Consider the following 25,741-nt stretch of genomic DNA (forward strand, 5'->3'; position numbering starts at 1 on the left):
CACAGGCCAACCACAGAAAGAAAATGAAGTATGAAGATCGAATCCAGGAAGGACAAGCAGCAGGATGGGAACTGAAATACTTCCCAGTAGAGGTGGGATCAAGATGATTCACAAATGCAAACAACACACTTCGAACCTGCTTCAAGTTCTTTGGCCTCACAAACAAAGAAACCAAAAAGGCACTGGATACTGTGGCGAGAAGAGCATTAAGAGCAACATACACTCTATGGCTTGCACGCAACAACAGACACTTTGGAAACTGGGAATTGGTGAATCGTCCATATATATGCCACCACTCGACTTACCTGAAGTTGAATAAATGACCAAGCTTTACTTCCCTACATAGGACCAGGATCCTGTGACCAGCCTAACCTCTAATGGAACTTGCACACGTCAAGATGTTCCAGCAGATCCATGACAAATGGGTTGCTTGGTATACTAAGGTGCTGGCTTGGCACGTTGGTTTCAACCCGGGGTTTCAACACCTTATACCAACAGTTGCTGGTCTGAAAGAAGGGAGTAGCCACTACTGTAATTATGATTCCCTGATGTCAACAGTTGCTGCACTGGAGAGGAAGGGTTCGCCGGGAACAAAGCGCTCAACCCACCACCGCCCGTCTCAAGTCGGGGGCAGTGCAGCAGAATGTTAGATTGATGGAACAGGATTTATGATATGTCTACCTGGGCTTGATACAGCAAACAACAACTTGCTTCATCTATACACGTCCTTAAAAAAACGTCGATTGCAGATCAAGCCAGAAAGCATCCACTCCACGGCTATGGAATTTCACTACCTGAGACTATATAGGTATATACTAAAAGGAAAAAGGAACCCAATCTTTCATGACTACAAAATGTAAAAATGACTTTCTGGACAGCGTCAGACATCATCCATACCTTGGTATTGAATTAACCCATAACCTCAAATGGTCTGAACATATTAACAACATAACTCTGAAAGCTAACAAAGCCCTCTGGTTTATTCGTCGCAACTTATTTAGATGCCCACCATCAATTAAACAGCAGATGTACTTTGCACTAGTAAGACCAATTCTCGAGTACACGAGTGTAGTTTGGGATATTAATAAAATAGAGATGGTGCAAAGAAGGGCAGCGCGATTTGTAAATAATAACTACAATAGAACAGAGGGCACAGTTACCAACTTGTTATATCAGTTAAACTGGACATCACTCCAACAATTCGAAGGGAAACATCACGTTTAATCACCATGTTCAAAATTCAAACTCAAAACTTTGCCGTCCCCATACCGGATTATATACAAACACCAATGGCATCACATACTCGCCAATATCATCCTCTTAAATTCCGTGTCATGGCTCCCAAAACAAACGTATACAAGTTCAGCTTCTTCCCGCGCACGATACTGGACTGGAATTCATTACCCTCATCATTACTCGATTGTAACAAACTGGAATCATTTACATCTGGTCTTAAAAACAAAAGTGTTAATTAAGTAGTGCAGTTCTTTTTGTAAGTTTAAGTAGCTTTAAGTGTAATTTTTTGTCAGTTTTTGATCCGTGTCTGATGACCGGCGTCAGTATTGTTTTCTCAGTCAGATATTGCCTTGGCAACTTTACTGAGGATCCTAGTAGATGTAGAGACTAGTCTCAGGATGTAGCTATTCAGAATGAATGTAATTGTCTCCATCGATTATGTATCACCTAACTGTTTTCTCATCTTTTTCAGTTTATTGCTCAATCCAACTGCCAACAAGCCGTAAAGTCTAAGTTTTACGGAGTCCTCTCTTCAATCCGAGATCGAAGTTCTTCATATAGGTTATTTTACTTTTTGAGTATGATTGTGACGTTTCCATTCCTAGTAATGTGCTATTTGTACATACCATCGAAACGGATTAAGACAAGAATGCAGTGTCCGTAAGTCATATTATTGATTGAATTACAATTAACAATATTTTCATAAGAAGTTCATGATTTGCGATTATTTTTAGGTGATGGGGTGATCATGGTTACCGCCTAAAGGTCCCTTGTTATAGGCTGCGTGCGATTTTGCACGATTTAACTCGACAAGTTTCAATTTTGTTTTAAATTTAAACATTTCATAATTGTAAATTTTAAAATCATGACCATATTTGGAATCAGCATGAAAAATGCATTAAAATGAGTACAAACAAGCATAGTTTTGGTTCAGTGGTTCTTAAGATAATTCTTGATATTTTGAGAAAATATCTCAAAACTTGGACTTACGCTGAAGCTACAATGTAAGCAACAGCAACTTTATTATTATGTTCATAGTGTTACGAGTCGGTAACCTTTTCCCCAAATTCACTTCAGAATGCACAACAAAACACACTATTTAATTAAGTTAACAATAGCTGAGTCTTTTAATCAAAAGAAAAGTATGGATTACCAATACTTTTGTGAGACAACATAAACACATACAATCAACCATACACACTCTTTAGCAAAGTTACTTATCCAGCAGCCTTCTTCTTGTTGATGATTGTAAAGATCTATCTCTCAATGTTCTTGATATATATCCTGATTCACTTGCCCTGCGAAGATCACTGTTCAGCGAAGTCCACTGAAGACTTTTCTATCATTTGCATAAAAATCCTAATTCCAAAATGGTGCTCTTTTCACCTTCCACGCAATTTCTAATGAAAAACAGGCCTGAATTGCATTGCAGTTGTCCCCCTGTTTTCACTTTCCCTGTTTCATAAACCAGACTTCAGCAAGTCGGCAAAAGAATATATTATTTCCTATCATGGAAGAGGTACGCACTTTGACGTATTCCAGAGAAACTCAAACTAGTGTCAGATCTCTGCACTTTGACATCAAGGAAAGGTATGCCACCCGCCTCCTCAATCTCCATGGTGAACTGAATACACTTGTGTTGATTGTTGAGATGATTAAGCAATTTGACTAGTTCGTCTTTGCCATGTTGCCAGACGACAAAAGTGTCATCTTCCACACTGGGGTAATGTGGATTTTAAATGGAATCGGCTAATTTACCGATTTTCTTTACATCGCGGTATTTATTCATTGTTTTACCATTCTTGTTTAGATACGTCAAATTTACGATGCATTTGGCTTCCGACGTATTCTTTATTACCTTCATCACGGCAGACGTTTTGGTAGGAGTAAATATATCATCAACATTAACGCTGACTCGTCCAACAAGAGCTCTTATACTTCTTTGGACAGTGGGTATGTTTTGCAAAATATGGATGAAAGATAATAATGAGATAAATGCCGGCAGTATATTAGCATTAAAGTTCATCTGTATTGGTATAAATCTGTATATAGAAAGATTTTAACTCTTGATATCAATACAATACAAAAATGTTTACCTCCGTAATTTTCAGTTGTTGCTATACTACAGCCTTCGTCAGCGGAATGACCTGATAGAGCACACTTGCATTAGTCTTGCAGTGTGACGTAATGACCGTGTCGTAGACCTTGGGTAACTTGTAGCGCCCTCCGTCCAGGCAGATGGTTGGCAGGCCCTGGGGTGGATGACTTCCTTAACACCTCTCTCGAACCAACGGGGCTCCATATCCAAAATTCGGACTTTGACCAGGTCAACGTGATGGCCCGATAACTCAATCAAGATAAAGTTCTCCCAAGACCAGCTTTCTTGAACATAGACGTCCAAGCACCACTTCGTCCGAGGCTTCCAACCACATCCATATTGAGTCACCGTACGTTGACCTGGACAAAGTCCGAATTTTGGACATTAACCTATGTTGCCTGTTACTTTTTTAATTTTTTTTATTATATGCCCTCTGGCCACAAGCGGCTATCGGGCACAAACAATCGTTTAGTCATGAAAATTTCCCTGAGCACTACCTGCCGATCTAACATTGCCTCTGATTGGTCAATAAGATATCTTCACTTTAATCACCAATCAGAATGGAGCTTAGAAAATAATTCACCCCAATGCGTGGGGAAATTATTCTTAACAAAGTTGCTGATTGGTCCAATTGATAATGAAACCATCTTTTTGACCAATCGGCAGGTAGTTCTCATGGGGTTAATAATGGTCTTTGTTTTTAAGGAATTGGCTGGCAGGTCATCAGTGCACTAAGGAAAGACCGATTCCGTTCAACCCACGTACGAAATACCATCTTGGTTGTTACGTTGCTGACAGGAGCTGCATTGGATTTGACGAGTTACTACTTCTATTTGGTAAGAAAATGGCGCTCTTTGCATCTGGTACCAACTTTGAACTTACGCTGAAAAGAAAATATGAAACATGACGTGGATAAAATGCGTAATTGTGTATTGTATACAGTAATCGTATAATCAGATAATGCTTTTTATTGGAATTTTTTATCAATTGCAGAATCCGGATACAGCTATTATTTTGCAATCGGGTAGCACTACAAATGAGTCATCGGCGCAAACATCAAATGACATTTACATTGTATCAAACGCCTCGAACGAAGCCCTCTATCGAATTCCTAAATCGACTGATGTTCAGTATTTTTATCCCAACGGTTCATCAGCAAACATCACTCTCTTGCAACACGTACCCATTATGCCTTCTTATCGACGAGCACAAGTTTCAAGAGGTTCATCGTCACATGACGGACAAGATTCCAGGACGGATGAACAAATTTTTAACGAGGATGTTTCAGCTTTTCTGTCGCTCAACTGGTGGCACCCACGTCTCTTCGCAACCGCCATGTTTTCTATCGCCACTGTAGTTGCATTTCTACGCATGCTCCCGTACGTTGCCGCGAGTAACGTCGTTGGGGCATTACAGATCTCCTTGTGGTCCATGATATCAAAGACATCACATTTCTTTTTAGTTCTAGGTGTCGTCGGTTTCTCAATTGCTGTTGGATTGACTTACATCTATGCTTATTATCATGCAACAGAGTACCAAATTTGTATTTCTGCCCAAGGAAGCGGGGATTGTTCGACAAGGCCATTATCAAAGTAAGTGTTCGCGTTGCTTAGAATATACGTTCCCTCATCCATGTTTATACACAAGAATGAAGTGAACGGTCTAACGTGCAACTGCTGCATGTATCCACGGAGGCACTAATTATAATCACCATCTGGATGACTACACTTTGGAAGCGCGAGTGAGGCACCGATTTCCTCAATATTTCCACTTACAGATGAGTGAAGTTGAGATCAAGCTGACAAGGTTCGATGTTTTATTTGTAGGCCTAGCCTATGTAACTAAAAACGAAAAGCTGGATACGTGTAATTTGAGTATAGTCAAGGTCACGTGCGGAACTGTTCTTAATCGCTATGTATGGGCCCGGGGTACCGGGTATAAACTTTGATGCCCCTGTCGGACTGTCATGACGTTTATTGCATGCCATTAGGGTCATAACGTGTAAGTAGCTACGTGCAGTCGTTTGACCAATCAAAATCGTCAATTTAATCACGTGGTTGGGTCGTTAGCTGCACGTAGTATTATAGTGCTAGCTACGGTACCCTCTTTCACAATTATCTTGTAATTAATTTACGGAATTAGATAACGAGCGGGTAAGGAGGCCAAATCACAACATGTGTCAAGAGAACATGTTGCTAATGCCTGGCTAAAATGATACACAAAGCAGATCTATTATCATTAGTGTTTCCAAGTTTATACCGTGTTTAATGGCATACTATATACCCGGGGCAGTATAAAGCAGTGCAGGTGATTTGAAGTTCAAACAATAACTATACTGATGCAAAGCGCTGTGTAAAGACATTGCAGGGAAAGCGAAGATCATTGTAGCCCGTAGCTTAATTGTGTAAATATGGACATGGTAAATATAATATTCTGTTCAGATATTGCTTAGCACATATATGTACCATTTTATTGCTTACAGGGTGTATCAAAATGATTGGTACCCACAAGTTTCCAGTGATTATAGGCAAGACTGCCAAATCAAAATGCAACATACGATGCACCTAATTTGTAGATAAATGTTCTGGAAGGCTGTAAACTACAAATTATGGCCATTATGATCCTATGCTGCATTTGGAAACTGCACGTTATGACCTCGAAGGCTTGCCATTTCTGTGATTTATCTTTTTAAATAAAATTTTAGACTCCGGAATGATTTATATGAAAACTACATTAATAAGTTTATTAGAGAAGAAGTTACCTCCAAGTCGTTTTGTGGTACTCAAGGGGGTTTATCCCCCAGAATCTCACATTTGAAAACAAAACAAAACAGGGCCTCATCCTTTCCTCGAGCACTGTTGGAAAAGACCGAAAACTATTGACAATGCCTAATTTTATATTGAAAAAACCCCTCCCTCATCAATTCATGAAAATCCTCTCGACGAGAACCAAAACATTAATTTTATACGGTCTAATCCTATTACGCCGTTATTAATGTATTATTTTTAATTTCACAGTTTATTCTGGGTTGTCGTTTATCTCTACTGGTCACTCTTTGGTTTAGAAAACCCAAATCGTCTGGAATTAAGCTTACAAGCCAAAGTGCTTGAGAGAACTGGCTACCTTCTCTATGCTCTGTTCTTCGTGTTGGTTGGTCTAGTCCTACTCAACGCCCTTATTGCAGTCATGACGGAGGTTTACAATGAAATAGAGGTAAGTAAGTGATATCAAAATAGGAGGCAAATATGAGGCAAGGGGGAAACAATATTAGTCTCTGATACTGCACATTGCATCTAGGTGTAGAAATTACAACACTAGTCTCTGATGTTGCACATTGTTGTACATCCAGGTATATGGAATACAATACTAGTCTCTGATGTTGTACATTGTTGTACATCCAGGTATAGGGAATACAATACTAGTCTCTGATGTTGTACATTGTTGTACATCCAGGTATAGGGAATACAATACTAGTCTCTGATGTTGCACATTGTTGTACATCCAGGTATAGGGAATACAATACTAGTCTCTGATGTTGCACATTGTTGTACATCCAGGTATAAGGAATACAATACTAGTCTCTGATGTTGTACATTGTTGTACATCCAGGTATAGGGAATCTACCAAAAAAACGTTGACAACGTAAAGAAATCAGCAAGTTTAAAAAAACCCACCTCGGCACACTTTTTGAAACTTGGTCCCATAAAACTTTATCATATTTATATAATTTTAAAACATTTCCAGAAGTGTAGTAGGCTTGTAATCTTGTTGGAAACGCTGTATTCTGTTGAAATAAAATAAAAACACTGATTTGCTGTTGGTATTCAAAATGGGACCAAGTTTCAAAAAGTGAGCCGAGGTGGGTTTTTTAAACTTGCTGATTTCTTTACGTTGTCAACGTTTTTTGGTAGATTTCTTTTTTTTATGAATGTAGCCAAGCAGCTCCAAGCTTGGAAAGTCATCAGGTTACAAAGTGCTCCATAAAACGAAAAATAGATGTTTGAAGTTGCTGTTCTTGATTTATGACAATAAATAATTAAAACTTTATCAGTCGTTTATTTTTAAAACTTGCTCGTCACGCGTGACTGAGGCGTACACAATGATCAATATATATTTTAATATACTTTAATTATTCAAGGCAACGTAAATATGTAAAGAAAATGTAAATATGAACAACACACACCCAATGTTGACAATGCCAGAGAGATACGGAGAGTAAGTCCGATTTACTTCCAAGTTGGAACTGGTAAATGCGCATATATTTAAGCCTATACTACGGAAGCGTCTAAATGCCCCGACTGGGCAAGATAATCGTGTTTGAATGTTTGTGGTTCTTTATAGCCCTGCGGGTCAATCTACTTGGCTATCCAAATTTCGCGGTTTGTGGTTTTTTGTAGCCCTGCGGGCCAACCTAGTTGGATATGCCTATTAAGCGGCGGTTATCTGCGATCTTTCGTGGTTTGTGGTTTTAATTTCCCTTATCAAGCACTGCCCTCTATCGGGAGCTAATTTATAGTTTAAGCTTGTTGGATATCCATATTTCGTGGTTTGTGGTTCTTTGTAGCCCTGTGGGGCAATCTAGTTGCCAATACAAATTTCGCGGTTTGCGGCTCTTCATTTCGTTTCATTTCATTTTATCGCGGTTTGTGGTCTTAATTTATTGGATATCCATATTTCGTGGTGTGTGATTCTTTGTAGCCCTGCGGGGCTATCTAGTTGGATATCCAAATGTCGCGGTTTGTGGTTCTTTATAGCCCTGCGGTGAAATCTAGTTGGATATCAATATTCAGCGGCAGTTGTTGGCGATCTTTCGCGGTTTGTTATTTTAATTTGTGACAATTTATAATATTTATTATAAATATAATTTCAGTTGAGCTGTGAACAGAGCCAATGATAAATGTGTTTTAAATGACGAAGATGTCATGATAGTCAGGCATGGTGAAAGCATCTGGATGGTGAAAGTAGGCCTAAATATGAATAAAAAATCAAACATGTTTGTTTGATGGAAAAAAAATAATATCATAATAGCAATGGATGTTCGAGATGGTGTTATTCTTGATTTATGACAATAAATTGGTTAATAAAACATTAAGAAAAAAAAGTGGTGGGAAGTTTCGAACTTGAGCAAAAATTCATAAATGGATTAGAAGTCCAGGACCTTAACCGCTTCGCCACGGGGACGACCCGATATAACGACGTGTGAAAGTGGAGTATTTATTAATATGAATGTATGCTGTGGTCCGGAAAGAATAAAAGAATTGCGAAAAACTTGATTTTTTGGCAAATGGGATCCAGAATTTGTATGTAGGGTATCCAGGAAAATGCTAGGGTATATTTGAAAGTGAATCTCAAAAGGTAGTGCGACAGTGACAGCCATGTATGGCTGTAGCAGTGACGAAAGATTGTGGATATCAGTATGATTAGCTATGATTTTCCACTAATTTTGGTTATGAAATACCGCGTGAAATAAAGCAAGAATGTTTATTTATTATCAAACAATCAGATTGACTGTATGATTGGTGTAACTTTTTGAATTAATGAGTTATTAAAATATTACACTTTGGATAGTAAATAAGATTTAGCATGGTTTTAGATATATTTTGTACCCAGCGAAAAATATCATAGAACAATAGCGTTTTGTTTCGTGTAAATATAGTCCCGCGGTGCATCTTCTTATTCTTCTTTATCAGTCGTTTTTTTTAAAACTTGCTGGTCATGCTACCGCGTGACTCTAATACAATACTAGTCTCTGATGTTGTACATTGTTGTACATCCAGGTATAGGGAATACAATACTAGTCTCTGATGTTGCACATTGTTGTACATCCAGGTATAAGGAATACAATACTAGTCTCTGATGTTGCATATTGTTGGGCATCCAGGTATAGGGAATACAATACTACCGTAAAACCCCGTCTACAAGCATATAGTGTGCTTCTGATGAAAGCTACATTAATCCAGTCGCCATTATGGAGTTTGAGCAAATAAATTACGGATCCAGCATATACAAACAAGTATTATTTTAAGACCGATCTATTGTATTGGTATATTAACGTTTGCTTCGAATTAATTAAGCTTTTATAAAAAAAAACACTTGTAGACGGGGTTTTTACGGTAGTCTCTGATGTTGCATATTGTTGGGCATCCAGGTGTAGGAAATGCAACACTAGTCTCTGATGTTGCACATTGTTGTACATCCAGGTATAGGGAATACAATACTAGTCTCTGATGTTGCACATTGTTGTACATCCAGGTATAGGGAATACAATACTAGTCTCTGATGTTGCATATTGTTGGGCATCCAGGTATAGGGGCTGGTCATAGGGAATACAATACTAGTCTCTGATGTTGTACATTGTTGCGCATCCTGGTGTAGGGAACACAATACTAGTCTCTGATGTTGCACATTGTTGGGTATCCAGTTGTATAGGGGAAAGAACAATTATCTCTGATGTTACACATTCATGTCTGATTTTACATATTGCTGGACATCCAGGCATAAGAAAATAGTGATGTTGCACATTACAGGGCATTCCGGTCCAGGAAAAACAGCACTATATAGTCTGATGTTGGTCCTGGTGTAGAAAAACAACATTGTAGTCTCTGATCGATGTTGTACATAATATGACATCCAGGTGTATGAAAAACAACACTTGTCTCTGATGTTGGACATTTTTGGGCACCCAGGTGTAGGAAAAACAACACCAATCTCTGATCTTGCACTTTACAGGGCATCCTGGTGCAGGAAAAACAGCACCGGTCTCTATTCGCCACTTGCACGGTTCCGCCATTATGCACTATATGCGGGGAGAGCCTCGAACTGACAGCATACATGAAAGGGAATTGAACTAGTCATAACGCTCTGTGTAAGGTTACATAATTCTTCCGCTCATGTATGCTGCCAGTTCGAGGCTCCCCGCACATAGTGCATAATGGCAGAAACTGTGCAATAACGAATGATGTTACATATTACATGCCATCCAGGTGTAGGAAAAACAACACTATAGTCTATGATATTGCACATAGTTGGGCATCCAGGTGCAGGAAAAACAACATTAGTCTCTGATTTTGCATATCGTTGGGCATCCAGGTCCAAGGAAAACAACACTAGTCTCTGATGTTGCATATTACAGGGCATCCATGTGTAGAAAAAAATAGTCTCTGATATTGCACACTATCATCCAGGTGCAGGAAAACAACACTAGTCTCTGAAGTTGCATATTATATGGCATTCTGGTGCAGGAAAGACAACATTTGTTTCTGATTTTGCATATTTTTGGGCATCCAGGTCCAAGAAAAACAACAATAATCTCTGATGTTGCATATTACAGGGTCTCCTGGTGTAGGAAAAACAATATTAGTATCTGATGTTGCACATTACATGGCATCCAGATGTAGGAAAAACAACACTAGTCTCTGATGTTGCATATTGTTGTGCATCCAGGTGTAGGAAAAAAACCCAGCTGTCTCTGATTTTGCATATTGTTGGGCATCCAGGTGCAGGAAAAACAACATTCGTCTCTGATGTTGCACATTACAGGGCATCCATCAGTTGCAGGAAAACCAACACTAGTCTCTGATGTTGCACATTACAGGGCATCCAGGTGTAGGAAAACAACACTAGTCACTGATGTTGCACATTACAGGGCATCCAGGTGCAGGAAAAACAACATTCGTCTCTGATGTTGCACATTACAGGGCATCGAGGTGCAGGAAAACAACACTAGTCACTGATGTTGCACATTACAGGGCATCCAGGTGCAGGAAAAACAACATTCGTCTCTGATGTTGCACATTACAGGGCATCCATCAGTTGCAGGAAAACCAACACTAGTCTCTGATGTTGCACATTACAGGGCATCCAGGTGTAGGAAAAACAACACTAGTCTCTGATGTTGCACATTACAGGGCATCCAGGTGTAGGAAAAACAACATTGGTCTCTGATGTTGCACCATTGCAGGGCATCCAGGTGTAGGAAAAACAACATTGGTCTCTGATGTTGCACATTACAGGGCATCCAGGTGTAGGAAAAACAACATTGGTCTCTGATGTTGCACATTACAGGGCATCCAGGTGTAGGAAAAAACAACATTGGTCTCTGTTGTTGCACATTACAGGGCATCGAGGTCTAGGAAAAACAACATTGGTCTCTGATGTTGCACAGAAAAGGGCATCGAGTAGTAGGAAAAACAACATTGGTCTCTTATGTTGCAAATTACAGGGCATCGAGTAGCAGGAAAAACAACATTGGTCTCTGATGTTGCACATTACAGGGCATCCAGGTGTAGGAAAAACAACATCGGTCTCTGATGTTGCACTTTACGGGGTATCCAGGTGTAGGGAAAACAACATTGGTCACTGATGTTGCTCATTACAGGGCATCGATGTGTAGGAAAAACAACATTGGTCTCTGTTGTTGCACATTACAGGGCATCCAGGTGTAGGAAAAACAACATCGGTCTCTGATGTTGCCCATTACAGGGCATCCAGGTGTAGGGAAAACAACATTGGTCACTGATGTTGCTCATTACAGGGCATCGAGGTGTAGGAAAAACAACATTGGTCTCTGATGTTACACATTACAGGGCATCGAGTAGCAGGAAAAACAACATTGGTCTCTGATGTTGCACATTACAGGGCATCCAGGTGCAGGAAAAACAACATTGGTCTCTGATGTTGCTCATTACAGGGCATCGAGGTGAAAAACAACATTAGTCTCGAATGTTGCTGTTGCACATTACAGGACATTACAGGACATCGAGGTGTAGGAAAAACAACATTGGTCTCTGATGTTGCACATTACAGGGCACCCAAGTGTAGGAAAAACAACATTGGTCTCTGATGTTGCACATTACAGGGCATCCAGGTGCAGGAAAAACAACATTCGTCTCTGATGTTGCACATTACAGGGCATCCAGGTGTAGGAAAAACAACACTAGTCTCTGATGTTGCACATTACTGGGCATCCAGGTGAAGGAAAACAACACTAGTCTCTGATGTTGCCCATTACAGGGCATCCAGGTGTAGGAAAACAACACTAGTCTCTGATGTTGCCCATTACAGGCCATCCATGTGTAGGAAAAACAACACTAGGCTCTGATGTTGCACATTACAGGGCATCCAGGTGCAGGAAAAACAACACTAGGCTCTGATGTTGCACATTACAGGGCATCCAGATGTAGGAAAAACAACACTAGTCTCTGATGTTGCACCATTACAGGACATCCAGGTGTAGGAAAATCAACACTAGTCTCTGATGTTGCACATTACAGGGCATCCAGGTGTAGGAAATTGTCTCTGATGTTGCACATTACAGGGCATCCAGGTGCAGGAAAAACAACACTAGGCTCTGATGTTGCACATTACAGGGCATCCAGGTGCAGGAAAAACAACACTAGGCTCTGATGTTGCACATTACAGGGCATCCAGATGTAGGAAAAACAACACTAGTCTCTGATGTTGCACCATTACAGGACATCCAGGTGTAGGAAAATCAACACTAGTCTCTGATGTTGCACATTACAGGGCATCCAGGTGTAGGAAAACAACACTAGTCTCTGATGTTGCACACTACAGGGCATCCAGGTGTAGGAAATTGTCTCTGATGTTGCACATTACAGGGCATCCAGGTGCAGGAAAAACAACACTAGGCTCTGATGTTGCACATTACAGGGCATCCAGGTGTAGGAAAATCAACACTAGTCTCTGATGTTGCACATTACAGGGCATCCAGGTGTACGAAAATCAACACTAGTCTCTGATGTTGCACTTTACAGCTAGGCATCTAGATGTAAGAAAAACAACACTAGTCTCTGATTTTTGTTATATTATTTTGTGTCAGTTAGGGTGTGTATGTTTATGCGTGCATGTTCAAGCATGTCCTTGCACTTATGTTACACACCTTGACATGGTTGTTTCTTGAACGTATCAAGCTGTTTATTTACAAATAATACGTAAAATGAATGGAATAGTTGAGAATAAAGAACGGAACTGAGCCACCAAGTCTGCTCTTTGGTCTAAAGTCAAAACATCTGATCCAATCTGTGTCTTAACAAATTTGTGAGTTGAATTTCAATACCAATATTGATGTTCGTAAACACCAGTAAAATGTCTAGGAAGAACTAAGTTTATGCAGCAAGTCAAGTCCTGCTACCATCATCGACGCATTGCAACGTAGATGGGGTACACAAGTTTGCTTTGGGTATGGGCGTGCCTGAATCTAAAAGTGGTTCCATATTAATATAATTTTCCCAGATTTTCGGCCAAATTTAACACAAAATTTTAAAATTGTAACGAAAATAGAAAATCCAGTTGTGGTATTTATTTCGAAAAATTTGCAAATACTCGTATGATCCACTGTTGCCCAAATGGACCCGAAAGGGAGGCATTGTTATATACCAGGGGCCCAAAAATGAGACCCATAATTGCTTGCGGTACATCATTGTTTGTCATTTTGTTCGGAGAACCCCCGGGCCGATTGTGACCCGAAAGGGAGCTATTGTTATCAGGGGTCCAAAAATGAGACACATAATTGTTTGCGGTACATCACCGTTTGTCATTTTGTTCTGAGAACTCCCTGGCCAATTGTCATTCATTTGGTATAACGTTTTTGTTCAACATGTATATAATCTAATCCGTTACTAATAGTCAGTATACTAAAGTTCTTTGTATCTGATCCAATTATACACTTACTTGTGAACGTTTCAACAACTACTGTTGCCTTTGTCAACACTTGATGAGGAATGACTGCAGTTACTGACAACCAAGAAAATCCCTAGAAGGAAAACCAACTGGCAACCCAAAAAATCACGCTGGAAATCCCTCTAGCGTCGGTTGTGAGTAACTGCAGTCATTCCTCATCAAGTGTTGACAAAGGCAACAGTAGTTGTTGAAACGTTCACAAGTAAGTGTATAATTGGATCAGATACAAAGAACTTTAGTTACTGATGTTACTCTACCGATCCTGATGAATTTGTTCAATCACGTTACTAATAGTATTATGATATTTTATATTCAATTTAGATTAATGCCGATATAGAATGGAAGTTCGCATCCACGTCAATGTATATGAGCTTTATGCAAGACGGTGACGTGGTTCCGCCACCGTTTAATTTGTTGCCATCATTGAGAGATTTCGTAAGGTTTTTGAAGTTCGCCCAAAAAGAGCTCCGGCCACGCCGAAAACGAGTCCGAAATGAAAGACACGAAAGGATCAAATATGAAGGTCCTAAGGTAAGCAACTATTTTAAACTGTTGTGATTTGGTATTTCACAGTATCTTGCGAATGGTAGTGAGCTTTGGCAAACATTACATTGATCATTTCATAGCGAGTGTGTAGAAGAATTCAAATATCACAGATATACTTTTGTAGGTCCTGTGGTTCTTGAGTTATATTGTAACGAGAGCTGAAACAACAACACTTTTGTAAAACGTACATAACTCATTAACAACAATAAATCAAGCAAGTTTTCAAAGTATATGATTTGTAGAATGAACTTTTGCAAAACATCAAAAAGTTTTTTTTTTTCAATAATATGTTGATTTAGATAATGAAAATAATGAAAATGAAATTTTTTTTGGCTTCGCAAGGTAAACATAAAAGTTTTCAATAAAAAAACCCCCTTTTTTTAAATGGAATATTGTTTCGAATTTGCTTTAAATCGGTATGCTATCGCTGATATTGGTATGCAAAATAACACTCTTAGGTCCGTATGCACAAAAGAGTTAGAACGAGTCTGAAGTTAGACCTGGTCTAAGTGGAATTTAGTTCCATCAGAACTTTGCATTTAAATCTTTAGCATTTGCTAGCTACTTTAGGAAGGAAATAAGAGTAAAGGACCATTTCTGATGGAACTAAATTCAACTTTAGACCTGGTCTAACTCTTTTGTGCATACGGACCTTACACTCTTAAACAAAATGGTTTAAAAAGGGTTTTTATTTGTCCTCTCAGGAGAACCCTCAATGGCTCTTAACAGGAACCATAAAAGGATCCTTGGTCACTCTGCGGAACCCTTTGTGGTTTCTAAAGATGCTGCAGAACATGTAAAGGAACCATAAAAGGATCCTTGGTCATTCTGTGGAACCCTTTGTGGTTTCTAAAGATGCTGCAAGACATATAAAGGAACCATAAAAGGATTCTTGGTCACTCTGTGGAACTCTTTGTGGTTTTCTAAAGATGCTGCAGAACATGTAAAGGAACCATAAAAGATTCATTGGTCACTCTGTGGAACCTTGGGGTTTTCTACTGCATATGCTGCAGAACATGTAAAGGAACCATAAAAGGATCCTTGGTCACTCTGTGGAACCGTTTGTGGTTTTCTAAAGATGCTGCAGATCATGAACCATAAAAGGATCCTTGGTCACTCTGCGGAACCCTTTGTGGTTTTCTAAGGATGCTGCAGGACATGTAAAGGAACCATAAAAGTATCCTTGGTCACTCTGTGGAACTCTTTGTGGTTTTCTAAAGATGCTGCAGATCATGAACCATAAAAGGATCCTTGGTCACTCTGCGGAACCCTTTGTGGTTTTCTAAAGATGCTGCAGGACATGTAAAGGAACCATAAAGGGATTCTTGGTCACTCTGTGGAACTCTTTGTGGTTTTCTAAAGATGCTGCAGAACATGTAAAGGAACCATAAAAGATTCATTGGTCACTCTGTGGAACCTTGGGGTTTTCTACTGCATATGCTGCAGAAAAGGAACCATAAAAGGATCCTTGGTCACTCTGTGGAACCGTTTGTGGTTTTCTAAAGATGCTGCAGAACATGTAAAGGAACCATAAAAGGATTTTGGTCACTCTGCGGAACCCTTTGTGGCTTTCTAAAGATGCTGCAGAACATGTAAAGGAACCATGAAAGGATCCTTGGTCACTCTGCAGAACCGTTTGTGGATGCTGCAGAACATGTAAAGGAACCATAAAAGCATCCTTGGTTACTCTGCGGATATTTGGGTTTTTCTACTGCAGATGCTGCAGAACATGTAGGAACCATGAAATATTCCTTGGTCACTCTGCGGAACCGTTTGTGGTTTTCTAAAGATGTTGCAGAACATGTAAGGCCATAAAAGATTCCTTGGGCACTCTGCGGAACCGTTTGTGGTTTTCTAAAGATGTTGCAGAACATGTAAAGGATCCATAAAAGGATTCTTGGTCACTCTGCGGAACCTTTTGGGGATGCAGTACATGCAGAGGATGATTTAAGCACTTCCCAGCAAGTCTTGCGGTTAGCACAGCTGTGTGAGTGAACATGACACCACTGCCCGCCCACTGCATACACACGTGCATGGTTAAATTTGATTTTGGACAGATATATTTACAATAAAAACACCTTCAAAAAGTTGGTCGATTTCACATTTTATGTTATCTACGGAAGGTGTGAATTATCCTTCATGCATACATCACTTTAGATCTGAAATCGACCAAGTAATAATTAAACACGGGCAATTCTAAAACAACATCTTTTGCACAGAGTTCAATGGGATTTGAAAAGTAAAGTGGCAGTTGAAACTCTAGTGATAACACTTTTACAGTGCATGATGGGGCTTCCTTAAATCATCCTCTGCAGTACATGTAATGGTTCTCTGAAGAGTAAGTGAATTTTTAGGAATCTTTTGAGGGTTCAAGTCTGAGAGTTCTCTCAGAAGGATACTTTGGAACCATTTTGGAACCTTTTTTTTTAAGAATGTAGGCTACTGCGTGGTCTTTTTGACCCTTTGTGAATGTTAAATTTGCACCGACTAAAAACGGGTCAAAATTCGACCATTTTTGTGGTTAGCAGGTGCAGACTAATTATAAAACTGATTTTTGTACAGAATTTGTAATATACATCTAAGATATTCTTTCTCTTATTTATTTATTTATTTATTTATTTATTTATTTATTTATATATTTATATATTTATTTATTTATTTATTTATTTATTTATTTATTTATTTATTTATTTATTTATTTATTTATTATTTTATTTTATTTTATTTATATTTTTTTTGCAGATGAGGAAACGGAAAGGGATTAAAATGTCACAATATCAGGTATGGTCTTGATTTATACATTAAATCTATTCCCTTTCAAATCCATACACCCCCTATGAAAGACATGACCTTAGTCTTCTACACAGGGAGTGTGAATTTCAAATGCGGTTACCTGAATGGCTGACTCCCTGTGTGGGAGATAAAGGTCATGTATTCCTTAGGGGGTGTATGGATTTAAGATGGAATAGCACATTCACACACACCCCTACTGGTTCTTAATATAAGTGTAACTTGGTACATTTTTATCCCATAGAGAACACCTCAGGAAACAGTGTCTATATGTTCAAGAACCTTTTATAGCCATTTGAAGAACCTTTAAAGGTTCCTTATTTGTAATTCGGGGAGCACGGTAGCCTAGCGGGACGGGCACTGACTCATAATCGGAAGGTTGCGGGTTCGAGCCCCGGCGACGCCATCGTGTTGTGCCCTTGAGTAAGGCACTTTATCTCGATTACTCCTCTCCACCCAGGTGTTTAAATGGGTACCGGCATTCTTAAATGCTGGGAAGGTAACAGACTCGCTGTAGAGGAGGTGTAGCAATCCCCTATAGCAACATTACGTGGAGGAGTCTGGTCCATTCGCCAATGAAAGAGAGACGGGCACTCCGATCACTGTTTATACAGGATCGTCTCATTTACCTTATTTGTAATAGTATACAACCCGGGACTTCCAACACCCCAACCCCCACCCCACTCTCTGGACGCACACCAATGTATAGACCTACATAAACATACACGCCCCACGCACACCCCAACCTAACATCGAACCTTCTTGTGTATTTCATTTCTATGTACAGCGAGTTATAGCGCGTCTAGTAGAACGATATGTCGGATCCAAAACAGCAGAAGAAATGAGTGTGGAATCTGACGTTAACATCACTGACATCAGGGAGCTGAGGAATGACATGCTTACGCTGAAGTGAGTATGGATTTCATTTTCGGTCTACCTGCTTGGGCCTGACTGTCGCACATCGTATATATTATCTGAGGGTACAGCGCCTTAAACCAATCGACCATCTCTCCCTCACGGGTATAGCATGATTTTGTATGCTTAATGCCCCTGTCAGACTTTCCTGTCGCTTGCCTCTGCGTCAGCGGCATGACGTATCAACCAATGACAAGCCTTGATATCATTGTGGCCGTTTGTCTGCAATGCGCGTGCGCAACGCCACTCAGCGGCAAGCTGCATGGTAGTATGAAACCAGCATCAGGCATGCAGTAATCAGCCATTTCGAAACCTGTCGACATAATAGGTTTGTTACCGTCGCGTCGCAAGCAACGAACCATTCAAATGTGAGCAATAAAGGTTCCATAAACGACGAAGCTCATTGGTCAGATATTAATCGATCTTTACGTTTCCATTTCACAGGTTTGACATCTTCCAGAGGCTACAGGACAGTGTAGAAGACATCCACCAAGCAATTGGCAAAGGACATAAAACAAGAGTGAAATCAGTAGGCGCAAATTCTATATTCAAACGTGCCGACGTTCTCCATTCTACAGTCAACCGACACTTGAAGTACGTTCTAGCTTTTAAGAAAGAGTTAGAAGCAACGATAGCGGCAATTCCTGATCCACCAGAAACGACAGAGAAAGAGGTACAGACAAATCCTTGCGGATTGACCTTCGAATCTCCGTCAACTTATGGTGAAGCTGACATTTCTGATGTCGACACACCAAAAGTTGTTGTCAGCAATGGATCACAGACATCGTCGCAATGGATGACTACCAAACGAACTCAAACAATGCCTCCTGGGCTGCATGAGATAGCAATGCAAACCACAAGAGAATATTTAGTAGATGGACGGTGCCAAACAATTCCACCACCTGAAACGTCAAAGATTGATGTCTCGACGCAGATATCTCGTTATGTTTATCCTATTGGGAGTGCTATCGTAAATGGACCTCATATACATCATAAGAGCAAATATAAGATGTTGTCCTGCCTTATTCCTGGATCTGCAGTGCAAATGGATTCATACCAGACGTCTTCAGAAACGACCGTTCAAAATGGTACTTCACAAACACCATCTTCTCCGACCGTTTGTGAATCTTCTGTTCAAACAACACAGGGGGATTACTTGGTAGATATGGGACAACAAACATCACATGATGATTTACTTCCGGGTCATGATGATAAGTTGACTCAAACGATGGTTGATGTCAGTGAAAAGACTTCACAGACTCTACTTCATCAGTCACAAGAAATAGCTGTCCAGGCATACGCAACTGAATTTCTTGTGGATTGCACGTCCCAAACATCTCTGCAGACAAAGGGAGACGCCACATCGCAGACCTCTGTTGTAGAGATAAACGAAGAAACAACACAAATTTGTCACGAAGACCTAGTCAACGGAAGCTCGCAGACACTGCCGCCTGCTCTTGTAGAAGGATCTTCACAAACATTGAAGGCGGTCCATTCGGATGAAGAGGTGCAGGTCATGCCTGATGTTAATGACATAAAGATACAGACAAGTCGTGAATATCTTGCGGATTGCATGTCCCAAACATCACTCGAAGTGAAAGAAGAATCTTTGCAGACAGAGGCAGATTCAATCACAGACACCACTACTCAGACCTCTATTGTAGAAATAAACGAAGAATCAACACAAACCAGTCAAGAAAAGCTTATCGACGGAAGCTGTCAGACACCGACACTGCCTGCTATGACAGAAGGATCTTCACAAACATTGAAGGAGATCCATTCGGATGAAGAGGTGCAGGCCATGCCTGATGTTAATGACATAAAGATACAGACCAGTCGTGGTGAATACCTCAACGATAAGAATTCACAGACAAATTCACCGCCTTCAATGAGCGAAGTGCCTTCACAGACAACAAATGAGTTCCTCATAGATGGAATCGCACAGACAATAGCCATCGATACAACCGAGGTTTCAACACAAACCATGCAAAGCGGAAATGACGTATTGGGGTGGATACAGGAGAAAATCCAGTTTTTTGAAACCGTCGGGGCCCAAGGTTGAAAAGTTATCCGACTCGCTTCCTCGCCCCAATTTTTACTCCACATGCCAATTTATTGACCATGGGGGAGTCCGAATAAAGTCCCGGGAAGTCGGGAATTTGTTTCAGTTTGTTTTGTCAAAAATCGTCTAATTTTTTTTCCTCATTTTTTATGGGGGTTCCGGGCCCAGGCTCCTGGATCCGCCTTTGTTGAGGTCAATTACGCAATGGCCGCACGTGGTTGCGGAAGCAGCTATTCAAATATCTCTCAAATATAAAGACTTGGCCTATCAAACACTTTCGCCACCAGTTGCCAGTGATATCTGAGACCATTAGGTATTATCATGATTATGGTCCAGGTGACATATTTGCTCAGACTGCGAGAGCACACAAACAATATCCATACTGTTGAAAAGTGTTTATGGGGCAGACGTCCCCCCTTTCAAAAATGTATGGGTGTGGAATGCCCCATGGATGGCGAATACCTTCTAAATACGCGTAAGATAATACACCTAAGCTTACACGTCTAAGATGCAAGGGGTGTAGTACCACCTTAAATCATCGTTTTTACGGGATTTTTACTGTAAAATTTACGAAATATTAATAACAATGTTCAGAGCAATTAAAGAGAAGGGTTAATTCTAATAAATTGCAAGAATGACAAAATGCTTCTTGACTTTTTTCATGTCGAAAATTGTTCTTTCTTACCTTTGCAGAACCTTTTAAATTCTTCGTAATACTATTTAAGGTAAATTGTTTTCAGGGATATGCTTTTTTGTCATTGTGTTTTTATTGAAAAAAGCAAACCACAAACTCATGATTGGAAAAAATTAGAACAAGTATACATAAATCATTAAACATCAATCAAATCACAAATTGACATCAAACATACACAAAAGTTCTGTGACCAAACATATCAGATTGAACCATGCGAACATACAAGATTTACCTGCCACCACAAAAGTGGGCATAAAAATTACATGTACATGTACAGGAAGAGCATGTAAAAGGTGATTTATAAACAGTACAATTACAACCAAAAAGTGAAATCAAAAATCAAAACTCCATTTACGGAAATGTTGAGATAGTTTCCCTTTTTTCAAAGCAATTTGATACTCAATCTTACGTTTGATAATGATAAAGGATTTAAGACCACTAAACGAGGGAGAGACATTTTGGAATTTACATTTGTAAATAAAAAATTTGTAGCACAAAAATAAGAATGTCAAAAAGGGTTCATCCGGTACACCAAACATTACATCAATCTGGTTGAAATTGTAGTCAGAATGCAGTTTCATATTAATAAAATTTTGAAGAGCCTGCCAAATTGGATTTACTTTTTCACAATCACAAAATATATGTAAAATGGTCTCAGGATATTTATCACATAAGGAACATAGAGGTGAATCCTTTCTCCCAATTTTATGAAGGAACTTATTAAGTGCAATAGCCCGATAAAAAACTTTGAAATAAAATGCTCTTAATTGTGTCTCAATGGTACAAGAAAAATTACGAGAGTGAATATTTTCCCACTCCAGATCCATAGCCTCCTCATTACTATTATCATTAAGCAATTCATCCCAATACAGTTGAGCTTTATCAGGAGGTGATTTGTCAACCATAATTTGGTAACAATAACGAGGGACTTTAGGTGCCAACAGAATATTGCTTGAAAATATAAAAAATCACAATCTTCAACAGTGGCATCATCAAGCAATTCCCTTTCAACAATACTATTAACCAATGTATTGTATTTCCTCCTGTCTCTATAAGGGATATCAAATTCAATAATAAGATCATCAAAAGACTTCAGAACTGGAGTGGGAGTGTCAGTATAGAGCAAATCAGTAATATTATAAATTCCTCTTTCATACCAGGCTGCATAGTAGAAATACTGTTTTGATTAGGTGCGGACATGTTTATTATACCAAATTCCCCCCTGTAATTTCAATTCGTTCAATTCAAAGCCAAGATCTTGAGCTGCCATATCCCTAAAATAATACCAAGATCGAAGCGAATCAGAAATTTGAGTATTCTTGAGCTGTGTAAGAACTTTTTCTGGGGCATAAGCTTTCCAAAGAAGATTTGTATCTGAATGGAAGCATTTAAGGGCAGATAATTCAATTGATTTCCATGTACAAAAATAACTATCATCCAATAAATGTTTAACCCATGTCATTTTTTGTGACTGGGCAAAAGTAAATGGGTCAACCATTTTGAGCCCACCTGATCCATAACCAAGGCATAAGATTGACCTTTTAACCCGATCATTTCCACCATTCCAGATAAATTTATAAAAAATAGAATTTAGTTTCTTAAAAAACAGATTAGGAACTTTGATACACAGCACTGAAAAAAGATATAAAAATTGAGGCAAAATGAGGGATTTAATAACAGAAATTTTACCAATAAGGGATAAATTCCTGGCCCTCCAGCAGTTTAAAGTTTTTTCGATAAGGTCTAATTTTGGTTTGTAATTCAAATCATATAAAGATTTTATATCCAATGAGAATGTAATACCTAAACATTTAAATTTGTCATCTTTGCATTGCAATCATTTATCTCGGAATGGAAAAGTAGCAGCACCCTTTTTTGAACCAATCCAAATTGCTTCAGATTTAAGTAAATTAATTTTACAACCTGAACATGTTGCGAAAGTGTCAAGAGTTGAAAATAAGTTGTCAAATGATTCAAGAGCACCATCAATGAAGCAGGTGGTATCATCAGCTAACATAGATAATTTAAGCTCCTCACCATCAATTGGAATTCCACCGATATTGGGATTACCCCTAATGGCAATCGCGAGCACCTCCATAATAAATAAAAAGATGTAAGGGGAGATTGGGCACCCTTGAAATATCCCTCTGCACATATCAATAGAACTTGTAAGGAACCCATTGTTAGTAACATAAGATTTCCTGCAAAAATAAAATGTTTTAATCCAATTCAGAAAATTATCGTCAAAGTTAAAATGCTCAAGGACTTTAAAAAGAAACTCATGACTAACGCTATCGAATGCCTTTTCAATATCTAGTAACAGAATAGCTGCAGGCAAATCATTTACTTCAGTGTATTCAATTATATCAATTAGAAGCCTGATATTATTGCCAATATTTCTGCCCTTTTAAAAAACCGGATTGATCACCATGAATAAGACCCCCATACATTTCGGCGTAGTGGTAAAAGCCTAATAATTACCGCCGATTACGAGCTGATCAAAGTATAGTCTCTGATGTTGCATAGCCCCCCCCCCCCTTGTTTGTCATACAGGTCAGCAACGTTGTAGGCGAGGGATACGAGGAATGTCCCTCTGGTATCAAATCATTTTGATTTTTTTTAATTCATGATATAATACAAGTTTAGTTTTGATATTGAACAGTTCTCGAAGTTAACTTTATAAATCTAATGATAGGCCATGTATGTGCGTCGCGAAGTAGGGGCCTATCGGTACAAACGTAAAACGTTGTTTCAATTTAATAAATAAATAAATAAATAAATTTAAAAAAAAAAAAAAAAAAAAAAAAGGGGGGGGTCATTGGGTACAAACGAAATGAAAATGGGCGTTATTGGGTAGAATATTTTGGAAAAAAAGGGTTCATTGGGTATAAGATTTCAAAAAGGGTAGAAATTGTGAAAAAAAGCGGAGCAAAATTCTATTTGTTCCAAATTAACGAAATTTCCAATACAAATTTGCTTAAATAAGAGAATTTGAAAGTTTCCGCATTATTTTGTGGAAAAAAGGGTCAATGGGTAACCTATAGCCACAACTAAAAAAGGGGTAATGGGTGACGACACCTAAAAAAAAAAAGGGGGGGGGGTCCGAGTCGGGTATGAGAAAAAGGGGGTCATCGGGTAGGCCTATAGGCGACCTCAAAAGAGGGGGCCTTGAAGTTTATTGACAGGCACATACCGCTACTTCTAAAGTTGAGTGCCCCGGCCCCGGTTTTTTCCCCAAAAGAGCTAAGGTTTTTTTTGTGTGTTTTGGACAAAATCTATAGGCCTATATCAATAGGCCCTACATATTGGTCAAAATGTTCATATGATGGACGGCTTTGCACAGCTACACACACTTTAAATACATAGGACATAGGCCTATCATTAGATTTACAATTTAATACTTCGAGGACTGTTAAATTTCAAAAATATCAATTTTAGGCCTAATCATTTGCATTAGGCCTATGTCGCGAACTTCAAAAAATCAAAATTAGGCCTATACCGTATCAGAAGGACATTCCTCGTTTTCAAAATGCATTTCGATAATGTCTGATGTGCTCTCAGGTACCACAAAAAAATGCGTAAAAACATCGCTATCTGAGCCCTTAAGGGTACATGCCCATGAGTTTCATTCAGGGGCGTGTTTGTAAAACGGCACAGCGCATTAGTAAAAAGAATAAAAAATACTAAAATTTTCACCGGGGTTCGAACCACTGCCAATTTCACTGAATGCTAAAGATGCCTATGCTGTGCCACGGTGACTGTGGTTAACATTCGGCGATTTTCAAAGATATACATTTCAACACGTTTCTAGTGTATTGAAAATCATTTTGATTTTGATTTTGGTAGGAATACAGTCATAGAAAGACATATGGCTCTACTTGTCTGTTTGTTTTTCATTTAATACAAATTAATTTTGATGAATTGAACTGGTACAACTCTTAGCACTCGTGATAAACGACGATTAATTTAGTAATAATAAAATGAAAACGCTGGGTCATTCAGGACATCATTTGTAATTTATGTCAAAACCTGGGGAGGACCACACACATCCGTGCTGCAGCCTATACGTGCTCAATCGATACTCAATGATCCAGACAATAGCGTTTGAATATACCGCCCTGCTTGACACATCTTGTCACTTGCGGGAAGATATACTATTCGCTACTTGCACGGTTCCGCCATTATGCACTATGTGCGGGAGAGCCTCGAACTGGCAGCATACATGAATGGGAATTGAACTAGTCATAACGTTCTGTGTAAGGTTACATAATTCTTCCTTTCATGTATGCTGCCAGTTCGAGGCTCTCCCACATAGTATATCTAAATATTAACTGTCTATGAGTGTGATGGTCGAAATATAATCACGAGGTGAAAGATGGATTGTTCCATTCCACGAGCCGGAACGGCGAGTGGAATGGAACAATTCATCTTTCACCGAGTGATTATATTTCGACCATTACACGAATTCAAGACAGTTAATATTTATTTTATATCACTCATGCATAAATTCTATTACTAAAATACTATTTAAGGTAGGAAATACATTTTTCATCAACATAATGCACCATGTTTTGCCGTGATATAGTCACATTTTGGGGTCCACCCCATTACTAAATTGGCGAGTCCAAGAGTCAGCGCACGGCTTTGCGCAGGCGCACTACGGCAGAGCACATGATGGTAAAGACTATCACACGGAGAG

General features: G+C 39.2%; 1 protein-coding gene across 1 annotated transcript in view; it reads left to right on the top strand.

The window, feature by feature from the left end:
- LOC140164934 (short transient receptor potential channel 7-like) overlaps window positions 1-21,094 on the top strand; it is a 107,411-nt gene extending 86,317 nt beyond the window's left edge. Inside the window, exons 8-16 of the mRNA XM_072188332.1 lie at window positions 1,709-1,896; window positions 3,047-3,189; window positions 4,040-4,170; window positions 4,328-4,926; window positions 6,352-6,547; window positions 14,357-14,566; window positions 17,324-17,362; window positions 18,159-18,280; window positions 18,731-21,094. Of these exons, the coding sequence (XP_072044433.1) occupies window positions 1,709-1,896; window positions 3,047-3,189; window positions 4,040-4,170; window positions 4,328-4,926; window positions 6,352-6,547; window positions 14,357-14,566; window positions 17,324-17,362; window positions 18,159-18,280; window positions 18,731-20,348 (3,246 nt within the window). The 3' untranslated portion in view covers window positions 20,349-21,094. The remainder of the gene's footprint in view (window positions 1-1,708; window positions 1,897-3,046; window positions 3,190-4,039; window positions 4,171-4,327; window positions 4,927-6,351; window positions 6,548-14,356; window positions 14,567-17,323; window positions 17,363-18,158; window positions 18,281-18,730) is intronic.
- The last annotated feature ends 4,647 nt before the right edge of the window (window positions 21,095-25,741 follow it).

This window comes from Amphiura filiformis, chromosome 11, assembly GCF_039555335.1.
Source record: "Amphiura filiformis chromosome 11, Afil_fr2py, whole genome shotgun sequence".
Taxonomy (NCBI): Eukaryota; Metazoa; Echinodermata; class Ophiuroidea; order Amphilepidida; family Amphiuridae; genus Amphiura; species Amphiura filiformis.